Raw genomic sequence first — 15,027 nt, 5'->3', positions numbered from 1 at the left:
CAACTAAAAAACAGTACCACCATTCTATTGGGTCGTGTTGACATTCCAAAATATTGCACCCTTACTGCAAGAAACAAAATCCAATCATAGGCATTAAATCATACTAGATAATGCTCTTGCGAGATGAGTGCAACAATTAGACACCCTTGTGCCAAAGTTTTGGGAGCCATTTGTGGTAAACTAGTATAAAACAATGCTGTGCCCTCAGCCATGCTCCCACCACATATAGAAAGCCAGATCAAAACAGCCTGCTACAAGTTAACCCAATGAAGTTACAAACTAAATTTCTAGATATTATTACACCCTCATGACACATACCATATGACAGCTAGCATTTTTTCTCAAATGTCGATAAAAGACGCTTAGACTCAGTTCAATCTTTTATAACTCCAACAATTATGTAATATACAAAGCAATTAGCATTTGACTGGCTACTTCTTCCATGACTAAAAAATTAAAATGAGCCAATAGGAAACTCGTAGTCTGGCTTATCTCTGTTCCTCTAAAGATATCACTTCACCATTAAACACAATAAGGGGGTGATTCTGACTATGGCGGACGGTGGAGGCCGTCCGCCATAGTACCGCCGCCAAATGACCGCACCGCGGTCAAAAGACCGCGGCGGCCATTCAGACATTTCCTCTGGGCCGGCGGGCGCTCTCCAAAAGAGCGCCCGCCGGCCCAGAGGAAATGCCCCTGCAACGAGGACGCCGGCTCAGAATTGAGCCGGCGTAGTTGCAGGGGTGCGACGGGTGCAGTTGCACCCATCGCGTATTTCAGTGTCTGCAAGGCAGACACTGAAATACTTTGCGGGGCCCTCTTACGGGGGCCCCTGCCGTGCCCATGCCATTGGCATGGGCACGGCAGGGGCCCCCAGGGGCCCCACGGCACCCCTTACCGCCATCCTGTTCATGGCGGGTTTCCCGCCATGAACAGGATGGCGGTAGGGGCTGTCAGAATCCTCATGGCGGCGGAGCGCGCTCCGCCGCCATGAAGGATTCCCCCGAGCAGCGGTAAGTCGGCGGGAGCCCGCCGACTTGCCGCTTCTGACCGCGGCTGAACCGCCGCGGTCAGAATGCTCGTGGGAGCACCGCCAGCCTGTTGGCGGTGCTCCCGTGGTCGGTGGCCCTGACGGCCACCGGCCGCCAGGGTCAGAATGACCCCCTAAGTCTTTTGCACCAAAATACTTACTATAAAATGTTTCAATTATATTTAGAAACACGTAGTTTTAAAACCAAATGTTCAATCTAAAAATACGCAAAATATCTCATTATAAAGAAAACATTTATATATGAAGACCTTAGTTTCAAACCCTAAATATTCTATTACTGAACCCCAGGTCTTTACCTTTGCACTGCCATTACAACTGGGTTCTGTCATACCTTCACAACACTCAAAAAAACAAAGAACAAATCTAAAACCTTGTAAGGCCGTAAAAGAAAATACACAGAATACAGAGCCCAGGATCACTGTTCTCTATCGGGCTAGCTCCACTTCTGTTAAAGATGGCTGAGTTCCCCAGAACCAAACGGAAAAAAGGAACCAATATCGCTACTATGATAAATTATAAATCTACCAGTGTGGACCAAATTGAATAATGCAAAAGTGAAAGAAAAATGACCCAAATCTCGAACCCTGGTAATCCTGTGCTCCATTGTGAGATATATGTCACTGTTGTTATAACTCAATACTTCTGTGACTCAGAAATGTATTTCTACCTCATTCCAGTTACATATTAAGAATACCACAAATACTACAACCCTAAGGGAAAACGGAAGAAAGCACCAATAGCATATAAATGATAATGGGTAAATCAATTTGTCTGAGGCTAATTCTGACAATATGGAAATAAACTCCAGCAATGTAAACTTTAAATACATGCTACGAAGGTGATGCTTCAACTTAATTACATCACAACAGAAAATTATTATTTATATCTCACACTATGCCAGTACCCACAGTACTCAATAGATGAATGTCATCCAGCTGAACATCTCTTGTTAGTTGCACAATGAATATATATCCATGCTGTCAGGTCCCTGACAAGAAAATTCAGACTTTCAATAGCACTAGATGAAAGGTGTCAGAAAGTAGTATACAATTCCTGATCTATATTCAAACCATGTTTAACTGTTTGAAGCTTATTAATTCACCAATTTTCTTAACATTGCAGAGTGAGTTCCCTATCCCCTCTATGGTGTTAAGCTATGTGGTCAGTACTCATCAACGAAATCTGCCTGATGTTAATGTTGTTCCTTAATATGTATAGCTGTGGGTAATTTAGTGTCCTCATTATGTATGGCATTGATATGTTCCTTCAACCTTTCTTTGAGTGCTCTAATGAACCAATATATTGTAAAGAACTCATACAAGTCACCATATGCACACAATGAGTGATATTACAATTCATAAAGGTTTTGATCTTAAACATCTTAGAATTATTATAATTATAACACCTCACAGTTTTTAGCTTGACCATTATTGCAACTTACACATCCTCCACATCTATAGCCACCTGCCAGTTAGTTTCTTCTCAATTTACTGAACTGTGTCACTAGGACTCAAAATATTCTTGAGGGTATTAGCCCTTCTAAAAGCAATTAAAAGTCATTCAAACATGAGCCCGCTGAGTTCCTTATCTAACTTGAGACCATTGCAGTGTTGAGATAAGATTAAATCTCTTATTATTTTCAGCACAAACTGTTGTGATGAAACATATCTGTCTACCTAAGGAGAGAGATTTCTTCTTAGTTTTGGGAGTTTTATCCAGTTGTAGGGATACCCTCTTGATCTTTACAGCTGTATTCAATGCTGTATTCAAAGTCTTAGTGGGATAACTCGTTTGGGGAATCTCAGCACTGTTTCTTGTGCTTGTTGGTTATCAGTCACAACTACACTACAGTTGCATTTCTGTCTTTAAAAAATCACCATATGGAATATTTAATTTCTCTTTAAATGGATAACTCAAGCTAAAGTATAAAATAATGTAGATGGAGGTGGGTTTTCCATAAGATCTACTGTCTAAGACTTGATCTTTCACATACAGCACAAGATCCAAAAAGGTTATGTGAGTGAAGTTATATTCTAGAGATAACTCTACATTTAATGCGTTGGAGTTTATAAAGGTACATTATTCTTTTAACGCAGCCTCCATACCATTGCATATAAAGAAAATGTCATAAATAAAACGGTACCAGACAATAACCTTATGGTACCCTAGATGCAGTTTCTCATTCCAGGCATTCTACCTCTCATACCAACCCATAACAATGTTGTCATAAGAGGAGGCAGCCATAGCTATGACACATTATTGGTGGTAGAGGTCATAAAGATGGCAACTAGGCTTTGAAGTATTTTACTAGGTTCTGTCCTATTAGTGTCAGATGGATAATTGACATTGTGGGGCAGTTGTTTGTACTTACGCTGCTCCCACAAATAAATAATACATACTTAATTTTTAGATTCCAATTTAAAATTCTTTCACATTTACAAAGCATTTTAAATTGTTCAAAATATACAATATGCTTTATAAGTTGCCTGCATATTTAATTTTCTAAAGATTCATGAACATTGTGAGTAGGTATCCAGGACCTATAGGGGTCCTCATGGGTCCCCCAATTAAAAGCCACTTGACTATGCAATCAGGTCACATGACACACTAAGATATTTAATAGTTTTGTTCAGATTTTAGTAAGATGTAGATTTCTATTTGCGGATAGATTCCTACTGAGGGCTTCATCTAAGTGTGGGCATCTCCCAAGATTGACAATAATAAATTAACCTACTGCCTATCCAAGCAGCAGAATAGTTCTTGTTTTTTTCATTAGAATTTTATTGAACTCTAGTAGACCTGCGTAGAAATTAAATGGCACAAGCAAACTTGACAAATTTTCAGAATTTCCCACAAATTCACGAGATTTCCCAGAAAATTGCCTCATGCCATTTCATATAATTTTTACCTGTGGGAGTCTGGTTTATGCAGAAAATATCTTGCTGAGAGACATTTTAATGTTGCTGACATATATGTTTTCATCCTTTTTCAAATACCCATAGCCTGGTGACAAATGGACATTATCTGATAAGTGTCACAGTGTGACTTGTTTGCCAGGTGGCCATACAGTTCTTGAAAGCCACAAAGTCAACTGTGAGAAGATTCCAAAGCCTACCTGTCACAATAATCTCCCTGCTATAAAAATTGAAGAAACCTGTGGCTGCCGATGGACTTGCCCTTGTAAGTATTACAGAGATCCTTAAGTAGATTTATTCACATTTATCTATTCGGAGCCATTGATGCTGTGCATCACGAAAATGCTGTCAGTAATCTTTATTTTCAAACACTCAGGTTTGTTAGATGAGCAAAGGACTTGAAGATGTCCTGTCCATGATGCTTAACCTTACTTACATTTCTGTGGGGGTATTTTACTTTTTAAAATCTGATTACTCATATTGTATTCATGGATCGATGCATAAAATGACACAAGTGCAATGCTGGTTTTCAGTGTTCCTGTGTATTATTATCACCCAGTACGTATCTTCTCTGAAGAGATAGATGATTCCCGCTCCACCCTCAACCAATAAATGAGTGCCCAAAACATAGATGGTGATGGCCCTGGTACAAACTTTGCTGCATTAGGGACTTACGTTACCTGGAAACCAGTGTGCTGAAAGCAAGGGAGGAAGAAATGAGATTGACATTGCCTTTTATATTGCCCATTCTTGCAAACAGTGTGACCACAGAAAGCCCAGTTTCCTCATTGCTCTGATGAGGCCTTTGTCGATCAGATGGGTGTTGATTGGTGTGGCCTACATGTAGAGAGATCATGTTTGGGCGAATTCAGAAGAGGTTTTTCAGATATATTGCAAAGAGAATGTAGCAGCATAGATTGTCAGATGCATGTGCAAAAATGTTATAGGAAGATGCTGGGTATTCACTCTTAGTACTACAATGGAAGAGGCGTGTGGAGCCTGATATGGTGTGACTGTCAGTTCAGTAGGTGCACTATGGGTAAGTGATCTGTGTATGGTCTAGAGATGTGGCCTGATCAGACACTCTGTAAAACATGCCTCATTAAGTTGTACAGTGACTGGTAAAGTTTCAATGCACTAGACAGATGCTGCTTGTGAATGTGCACAGGATTGTGGAGAAGAGCTGGATGTATTTGTAGGTGCTGATCATGAAGACCAGAGATGTACTTCAACTGTGGCATAGTGAGCAATGACCACAGTTTAGTGTGGTGGATTATCAGATATTTAATCATTTGTTAGTGAGCACTGTGATTTGGTCAGTAGATGGGGGTCACAGTGAATGAACATGGCCATCTAGTTATCCTAACTACTGTGCCTTAAATTCATGCCTGGGTGATGACCTTCAAGTAACAACAGAAGCAGGATGTAGAACAGAAGGCAGTGAGGTGTAGTGAAGCAAGGAAGGACAAATGGTATTTGGCTGGTACACTGTGTTGTATGGAGAGTGTTCACTAGAGGTAGGCCAGTGCAGGAACATACAAGCAAGGAACAGCCGGTGATGTAGCGATGTTACAAATCACTATGCAGTATCAGTACAAGTGACCTTGTCAAATGCATCATACTTCACTATACATGACTATAGAATCACGTTTTCTGATGACCACTCGCGTAATGACACAGTGCACAGTTGGTTAAATAAGGCTGTAGATGAGGTAGCTCCAGTTAAGATTCCCTGTTTCCACTGGATGAAGATTTGGTTCTCGAAGAACTAAAGTTGGTAACAAATCATGTAAGAAACTAGAATGGTCATGTAGAAGGTATTACAAATATGACTGAAAATCTGCCTCCCTATCTGTTCTCTGTCATTATAAACAAAAAAAAAGTTTGACATTTAGAAAAGTTTGACATTTAACAAGATCTAGTAACCTTTCAGAGAAAATCTTCTTCAACCCCAAACTAAGGAAACATACATTTAACGTTGTTAATTCTTCTCTCAAATTAAGCTGTACTCACTAAAATATTTTCAAACCCAATTAGATAAGCAACAAACTAGCTTAGAAAAAAATATACCTGTTTGAATATTAAAACCTATTTCGAGTCCCTCAGCTCAGTCAGCAAATATAATATATTTCAATGCTTTACCGATCCTTCAGTTTAACTTTTCTCCTGAGCGTCTCACTGATTGACACTTTGGATTAAACTAGGATCCCCACTACCATGCCCTGCTTGTGCTCTAAATCTGGGAATGAGTAAGCTTGCGTCGTCTTCACCCAGCCTTGTCATGCCTTCTATTGGTACCCTTGATATCAGAGGGGTGGCCTTAAATTCGATCTCCTCCTATCTACTTAATGGGATTCAAGTGTTAAAAGCCACCTCTTTCTTTTCTGAAGTCAAATTAATCAAACATGGAGTACTTCAAGCCTTGTTCTTGTGTGACACCCTGTTTCATATCTGGGTAGCACTGTAGGCCCATTTCATCCACTCATGTGGCCACGTCTTCATAATATACCCAAATGATACCCAAGACATCATATATATTGATGGGGATGCAAACTCTAACCCGGGTTCATTTAAAAAGCGGCTATCAGCAGCCACCAACTGTGTTGTTGGTAATGCCTTAAAACTCAATATGGACAAAACAGAACTGCTAATTCCATGCCACTCAAACACCATCTGGTCCGACAGTGGGTGGCCTTTCGATTTTGGGACTTCGCCAATACCTAAGACCTCTGTAAGAAACCTTGGTTTCAGTTCGGAGGACACAATCACTCTAGCCTCACTAGTTTACTGAACCATTGCCACATGCTTTCACTTCCTAAAGATTCTGAAGAAAATATCTTTCTTCCTATTGTTATAAAGCAATAAACGTTTAATTCAAGCTTTACTCACAACTCTCCAAGCCTCAATTGGTGGAGCATCATACTGTACAACTTGTTTTTGTCTCGGGCCGCTGGATACAATCACCCCAATGTATGTCAACAGCACGCGCATACTGTGGAAAAAAATAATTTGCATTAAATCTTTTTGTCTTGTCTCTTATACCATAACTGAATTGCGTCCGGTTTACCTGTGGGCCACGCGTTCTCTGTGATCAGCTTGTAAATGCAATCTTGGGTTTCTCCCTTCCGAAAAAGCCTTCCTGTGTGTGGCGCGTGCTCTTTAAGTTTGTAGTTGCAACGCTCTTGGACTCTATCTACTTCTTTCGAACGATTGAAAACCACCCCAATATAGTAAAACACTCAAAATCCTACTGTTTGAATGAGGAATATAACAGGCTTAACCTAGTGGAGAGCGAAATAGCTGCTGGAGCACTTAGGCGAAAAAAAAGCAAGAGTGGAAGTCAGAGCGATGCACACGGTGAGCTCTGGTAGAGTGGCAGACCACTGCCTACCAAGTCATGCGTGTCTGTAGGTCTCCTGGCGGATATTCAAAGACGGGTGCCAGAGACAGTTATTTAACCCAGAGCTTGAACATACTCGGGTAAGGCTAAACGTTTTTATTATAGTGCTGCTACACACTAAAGAATGACAGTGCGCAACGGAAAAGAACATGCACAACACGTGCAAGTTGAAGACGAATTACATAATAAGTGCATAAGTAAAGCAGGTGACAAATATATATATTTGTGATTGCCATCAGTATAACCCTAGGATACACAAAAGATATCCATTTGTAGCAACAGTTGTGGGGTAGAGGTGAGGGTTGGGGTTAGTACATAATGGAGAAATGGAGCTCACTTGAACTTCTGCATGGTGATCAGAATTTGTTATACGGCTGTTAGTGATGCATATGACAGATTGTCAAGTTAGTATCATCAGCTGGCATGAACAAAGTGAGCAAGGTTAAGGTAAGTGACATAGGTCGTCCTTTAGTTTGACTTTGAAAATTTGCAAAGACAGAGCAAGTCATACATGGTTTGGAAGGGCATTCCAGATCCTAGGTGCATTCTCTGACAAGGTGCGCTTCACCTGCTGTACACATAAGAAGGTGTCAGCACCTTCATTTGTTTTAAAATCGTGTTCTTATTTTCAAAGATGAGTATAAGTACAAGCAGTGACATTTTGGAGAACTTTATAGTTTACAGTCTTCCAGGTTGAATTAATAAATGTAATTAGCTGACTTGAATGAATGTATAATGGAACAATGAATGCTGGAACCACGCATGCCTGAACAACCCGGTCAGAACAACAACCGCGTTGTTACCACAAATGCCTTTACCACACATGCCTTTATAACGATTTTTCGCTGTAAAAGCATGCCTAATAAAGGCATGTGTTGTAACAGCATGCGTGGTACTAGCATACGACTCCCACACCTGCTCTAAGGCCCAGAAGTACCTAGCTACCCCGATTCCCATGCCTCACTACCCCCAAAAACTAAACTACCCCGATCCCCCACCCCCAAAAATCAATGAACTTCAAATATCACATCAAATAATCAACAGAATCAATTCGAGACAGTAATTTAAACACACTCCTGTCTGAGTCAAAAGGTCCAAGTCAACCTCTGAGGGTAATAGATGTTTTACCCTTTATGTGTCACCTTATCATAATAATATAAAATGAATTAGGGTCTGACAAGCCCCTTAGGGGTTTTATGAGGGGTGAATTTGGACATTTTAGTAAAGGCATCAAAAACCTCTAGAGCCGATGTTCTGTCTTTTCTAATGTGTTCCCATGCTATGTATAAGTGGAAGGTGTCATTTCAAGATTATACCGTGCTCTGGTTGTTAGCACCCCAGATCTGGTGGCTTAACTGAGATCTTACTGGGATGTGGATATTGGTGAGCTTGATGATTATGAATGAAGAGAAGCCAAGATGGCTCCCAATACTCTGGCAATCTCATCTCGCTCATTCTACTCTATTACCTACACAGAACATAGTACACTCCAGAGAAACTCTCCAAAATAAAGTTAGCCTTTTTACCACTCCGCACCAGCTGTCACAAGGAAAGGGGAACCATGATGCAAATGATTTGTGCTGTTTAGACATAAGACCTTACTCGGCAATAGTCCAGCAGTACCTTCAAGAGTTCATAGGACAAATAATAGATATGAAACCCAAGGTTGATCTGCAGGGGCTCGTGGATGAAATGGGTGGAAATAGACCAGCAAACACACTCAATGGCAAGGAAAGGGAAAGCAGACCCCCTCCCCCAGCCTATGGGAGCGGAAATGGGGAACAAATATACGTGCCATCCTGGACCACACGGTCTACATTGACATGGGGTGTCCACAGAAATATGATAAGATTTGGGGGAGGTGACTGGAAATGATATGATGAGAGACAGATCTCAAGACATTAGAGCGTATGAAGGGATATATTAATGTTGGGAAACGTCCAGAACAAGCGGAACCACGCATGTGTTCTCAACGTCTCCCTTTTTCTCTGGCTTAACCATGCATGTGCTGAATAATGCACATGAGTGGTTAAGGCCGAGAAAAAGGGAGAATGCATCGAGAGAGGACATGGTCAGGTAAGTGGGGCTGGGGCAGGTTTGGGGATAGTTTTTAGGGGTGAGTGGTGGATTAAGGGCTTGGAGTGGGGTTGGTGGGGTCGGGTAGTTTGTTTTTTTAGGAGCAAGGATGGGGATCGGGGTAGTTCTGGTTTTTAGGGGCGGGGAGATCGGGGCATTTCTGTTTTTAGGGTTTGGGTAGGGGGATCAGGGGTTTTTAGGAGCTGGGGTTGGGGGGTCAGGGTAGCTTTTTTTTTTAGGTCTGGGGGCCGGGGTACCTTTGTTTTCGGGTGGGGTAGTTTTGTTTTTGGGGGGTCGGTGATAGGGGTATTTCGGGGGTGGGGTAGTTTGGTTTTTGGGGGCGGGTAGTTTTGTTTTTGTGGTGGGGATCGGGTTAGTTTGGTTTTTGGGGGCTGGGGTCGGGGTGGTTTGGTTTTTAGGGGTGGGAGGATAGGGGTAGTTTGGTTTTTGGGGCTGGGGTCGGGGTAGTTTGTTTTTGGGGGTGGCAGTAGTTTGGGTTTTGGGGCGGGGGTCGGTGTAGTTTTGTTTTTGGGGTGGGGCGGGGTAGTTTTGTTTTTGGGGGTCAGGGATCGGGGTAGTTAGTGTCACGGACTACTATGCTGATATGTGCTTTTTTAAATCAAAAAATATATTTTTACTTTCAGCCGATGGGTTTTCTTTTGGAATTTCCTCATTATAACATATAGCAAGAACCATGACAAAACAAAATAACCAATGACTGGCAAGCATCGCCAGAACCGACTGGCTTTACAAATGCTTGTTTCAGGTCTGCGCACGTGCAGCACACTAAAAAAGGGTTTTCTTCTTGCTGAATATGCCTTTCCCTTGAACACTATGCCAGCACTAATTAGGTAGGTGAGCACCTTCATTCGTAGCACAAGCACATTTTGTTTTTATTTTGCTTCCCGCTTTTATGATCCTGCTACTCAGTCATGGTGGTGGTGGCAGCCTCTTATTACTGTTACGCATCCTGGTATTTTCAAGGGAACATACATTCATAGTTTTTTTATATACTTTTTTTTTTCTCTTTGCAGGCATGTGCATGGGCAGTTCAACAAGACACATTGTAACATTTGATGGCCTCGACTTTAAGCTGATTGGAAACTGCTCCTATGTATTGTTCAGTGACAAAGAGAAGGGACTCGAAGCTATCCTCCACAGTGGCTCTTGTACAATGGCCCCAAAACAGAACTGCATGAAATCCATAGAGATTACTTACGGAAAGGAAACTATCCAGCTTACAGATGACATGAGGGTAAAACACAAAGCAAGATATTTACTATGAAACGTCAAACTTAGTTACTTGTTCCTATTATGTGTTAGTAATTCAGAGTGTCGTCGAGTTTACACATGTGTCATGCCTTTGTGTCATGCCTACTGTGTGGTGCTATAGTTCTATAATAATATACTTTTTACCGAATTTGTAAAGTTGTCTGTTCTTTTAAGCAACACAACACTCCCAAAATTCAGCAATGTTGTTAATATGTTTAGGCTAACTCTTTTTTTAAACACACAAATGGCTGTGAGAGGGATTCTTGCAATTTGTCTATCCAATGGCATTCACTCAGCGTAGCACCCCAACCTATTGTTAGTTTGGTTACCATGCATCTTAGTTTGGACCTAGTCATATGCAAATCAGTGTAGACCCTGCTCCTCATGGTAACAGGCCAGCCCAAACTGCCATGCCAGGTCCTCTCTGAACCGCTTCATCGCTGAGTACAGTGATGCAGCGAGCACCGGACTATCATCTGGGCATACCACTACAACTTAGGGTGATTCAAAAAAACACTCAAATGGTGATGGGAGGAATGCCTGCAAATTTTCTAACCACTGGCAGTCGCTCAGGGTAGTATCCCAACCCATTATTCTTTTGCTCCCAAAGTCAGTATGGACCCTGCTCCTTATGGGACAAATGGTTTCTCTACAAACTGGCAACCACTACAGCTTACAGTGAGCTTCCGCCCTGGGAGGTCTCAGTTTGAATTCTTTACAAGGGGTCTGAAACCCCTTTCATCCGTTGTCAATGGACAGTGCCCGATGAAAACAGTCATCAAGAATACAGGTAGAAGCAGGTGTAACAAACTTTTTGTCCTGATTGGATATACATTATGAGGGTAACCCAACTTTAGGAAAGTAACAAAGGAGAAAACCTCCTCCTTACTCATTTGGATCTTTTTTATGAAAAAAGAGGCCAAATTGTCGCAAACGGCTTGTGAGACGTAATAGTCTTGTTGACAATGGGCAGATTGATGAGATTGAGGACTACCTAGAAAAGAGCCCTTGAGTAGTTAGCGGTTTGAGAAATAGAATGTGAAAAAAAAGAGAACTTACCAGCAGTAAGAGACAATATGTTATACATGATTTGAGATTTATGTGGTGTGGTAATTGTTTAATATGTGTGTTTGTGTGTATGTGCATGTGTGTGTGTGTATGGTGTGTGCATGTGTGTACACATACAAGTTTGTGTTTTGTTAAATGCAAAACTATCTGACATGCAACAATGGAGGGGTTGCAGCATTTTTTCTCTTCGTCTGGCGTCAATTGGATATGCCTTGACTACTACCAACCTGCACTACTCTAATGAAAGATGCGTTGCTGTGTATCAGATAATATTTTTTTTTTTTAGTACGGCATACCACATGTTGGCAGTTTCAAAGCATCAGTAGCAAAGACAGGTATGAAACTAGGGGCCTCACTTAGAGTTTAGAGTAGTGGAACATCAGCATAACTTTGTGATGTTTTGGTCCTGCTAAATTTGTGATTCTTTAACTCTATTTAGAGTTAGCAAAAGGGTGTTTTTATACTGGTAGATCCTGCTTTGCTCTGCTTGTATAAACCTCTAATCTGGTGGCTATCTTCCAATGAACCACCAAATCATAATGATGCTCATCTCTCACCCTTTAACCCCTTCGCTGCCAGGCCTTTTCCCCCTCCTGTGCCAGGCCTTTTTTTGCCTATTTGGGGCAGTTCGCGCTTAGGCCCTCATAACTTTTTGTCCACATAAGCTAACCAAGCCAAATTTGCGTCCTTTTTTTCCAACATCCTAGGGATTCTAGAGGTACCCAGACTTTGTGGGTTCCCCTGAAGGAGGCCAAGAAATTGGCCAAAATACAGTGAAAATTTCGTTTTTTTCAAAAAAATTGGAAAAAGTGGCTGCAGAAGAAGGCTTGTGGTTTTTCCCCTGAAAATGGCATCAACAAAGGGTTTGCGGTGCTAAACTCAGCAGCTTCCCAGCTTTCAGGAACAGGCAGACTTGAATCAGAAAACCCAATTTTTCAACACAATTTTGGCATTTTACTGGGGCATACCCCATTTGTGCAATTTTTTGTGCTTTCAGCCTCCTTCCAGTCAGTGACAGGAATGGTCATGAAACCAATGCTGGATCCCAGAAACCTAAGTTTGAAAAGTACTGAAAAGTAGACAAAATTCTGAATTCAGCAAGGGGTCATTTGTGTAGATCCTACAAGGGTTTCCTACAGAAAATAACAGCTGAAAAAGAAAAATATTGAAATTGAGGTGAAAAAACCATAAATTTTTCTCTACGTTTTACTCTGTAACTTTTCCCTGCAATGTCAGATTATCGAAAGCAATATACCGTTACGTCTGCTGGACTCCTCTGGTTGCGGGGATATATAGGGTTTGTAGGTTCATCAAGAACCCGAGGAACCCAGAGCCAATAAATGAGCTGCACCCTGCAGTGCGTTTTCATTCTATACCGGGTATACAGCAATTCATTTGCTGAAATATAAGGAGTAATAAATTGCTATCAAGAAAACCTTTGCATTTCCAAAAAGGGCACAAGATAAGGTGTTGAGGAGCAGTGGTTATTTGCACATCTCTGAATTCCGGGGTGACCATAGTAGCACGTGAATTACAGGGAATTTCTCAAATAGATGTCTTTTTTACACACACTCCTATATTTGGAAGGAAAAAATGTAGAGAAAGACAAGGGGCAATAGTACTTGTTTTGCTAATCTATGTTCCCCCAAGTCTCCCGATACAAATGGTACCTCACTTGTGTGGGTAGGCCTAGCGCCCGCGACAGGATATGCCCCAAAACACAACGTGGACACATCACAGAAAACAGAGCTGTTTTTAGCAAAGTGACTACCTGTAGATTTTGGCCTCTAGCTCAGCCGCCACCTAGGGAAACCTACCAAACCTGTGCATTTCTGAAAACTAGAGACCTAGGGGAATCCAAGGAGGGGTGACTTGTGTGGCTCGGACCAGGTTCTGTTACCCAGACTCCTTTGCAAACCTCAAAATTTGGCTAAAAAAACACATGTTCCTCACATTTCTGTGGCAGAAAGTTCTGGAATCTGAGAGGAGCCACAAATTTCCTTCCACCCAGCGTTCCCCCACGTCTCCCGATAAAAATTATACCTCACTTGTGTGGGTAGGCCTAGCACCCGCGACAGGATATGCCCCAAAACACAACGTGGACACATCACAGAAAACAGAGCTGTTTTTAGCAAAGTGACTACCTGTAGATTTTGGCCTCTAGCTCAGCCGCCACCTAGGGAAACCTACCAAACCTGTGCATTTCTGAAAACTAGAGACCTAGGGGAATCCAAGGAGGGGTGACTTGTGTGGCTCGGACCAGGTTCTGTTACCCAGAATCCTTTGCAAACCTCAAAATTTGGCTAAAAAAACACATGTTCCTCACATTTCTGTGGCAGAAAGTTCTGGAATCTGAGAGGAGCCACAAATTTCCTTCCACCCAGCGCTCCCCCACGTCTCCCGATAAAAATGATACCTCACTTGTGTGGGTAGGCCTAGCGCCCGCGACAGGATATGCCCCAAAACACAACGTGGACATATCACAGAAAACAGAGCTGTTTTTAGCAAAGTGACTACCTGTAGATTTTGGCCTCTAGCTCAGCCGCCACCTAGGGAAACCTACCAAACCTGTGCATTTCTGAAAACTAGAGACCTAGGGGAATCCAAGGAGGGGTGACTTGTGTGGCTCGGACCAGGTTCTGTTACCCAGAATCCTTTGCAAACCTCAAAATTTGGCTAAAAAAACACATGTTCCTCACATTTCTGTGGCAGAAAGTTCTGGAATCTGAGAGGAGCCACAAATTTCCTTCCACCCAGCGTTCCCCCACGTCTCCCGATAAAAATGATACCTCACTTGTGTGGGTAGGCCTAGCGCCCGCGACAGGATATGCCCCAAAACACAACGTGGACATATCACAGAAAACAGAGCTGTTTTTAGCAAAGTGACTACCTGTAGATTTTGGCCTCTAGCTCAGTCACCACCTAGGGAAACCTACCAAACCTGTGCATTTCTGAAAACTAGAGACCTAGGGGAATCCACGGAGGGGTGACTTGCGGGGCTCGGACCAGGTTCTGTTACCCAGAATCCTTTGCAAACCTCAAAATTTGGCTAAAAAAACACATGTTCCTCACATTTCTGTGGCAGAAAGTTCTGGAATCTGAGAGGAGCCACAAATTTCCTTCCACCCAGCATTCCCCCACGTCTCCCGATAAAAATGATACCTCACTTGTGTGGGTAGGCCTAGCGCCCGCGACAGGATATGCCCCAAAACACAACGTGGACATATCACAGAAAACAGAGCTGT

General features: G+C 42.1%; 1 protein-coding gene across 1 annotated transcript in view; it reads left to right on the top strand.

The window, feature by feature from the left end:
- VWF (von Willebrand factor) overlaps window positions 1-15,027 on the top strand; it is a 1,017,342-nt gene that overhangs the window by 669,371 nt on the left and 332,944 nt on the right. The window contains exons 34-35 of the mRNA XM_069228440.1: window positions 4,054-4,231; window positions 10,477-10,697. Of these exons, the coding sequence (XP_069084541.1) occupies window positions 4,054-4,231; window positions 10,477-10,697 (399 nt within the window). The remainder of the gene's footprint in view (window positions 1-4,053; window positions 4,232-10,476; window positions 10,698-15,027) is intronic.

The sequence above is a fragment of the Pleurodeles waltl genome, chromosome 4_1, assembly GCF_031143425.1.
Source record: "Pleurodeles waltl isolate 20211129_DDA chromosome 4_1, aPleWal1.hap1.20221129, whole genome shotgun sequence".
NCBI lineage: Eukaryota > Metazoa > Chordata > Amphibia > Caudata > Salamandridae > Pleurodeles > Pleurodeles waltl.
The sequence above is the reverse complement of the archived record's forward strand: the minus strand, read 5'-3'. Positions and strand labels throughout refer to the sequence as shown.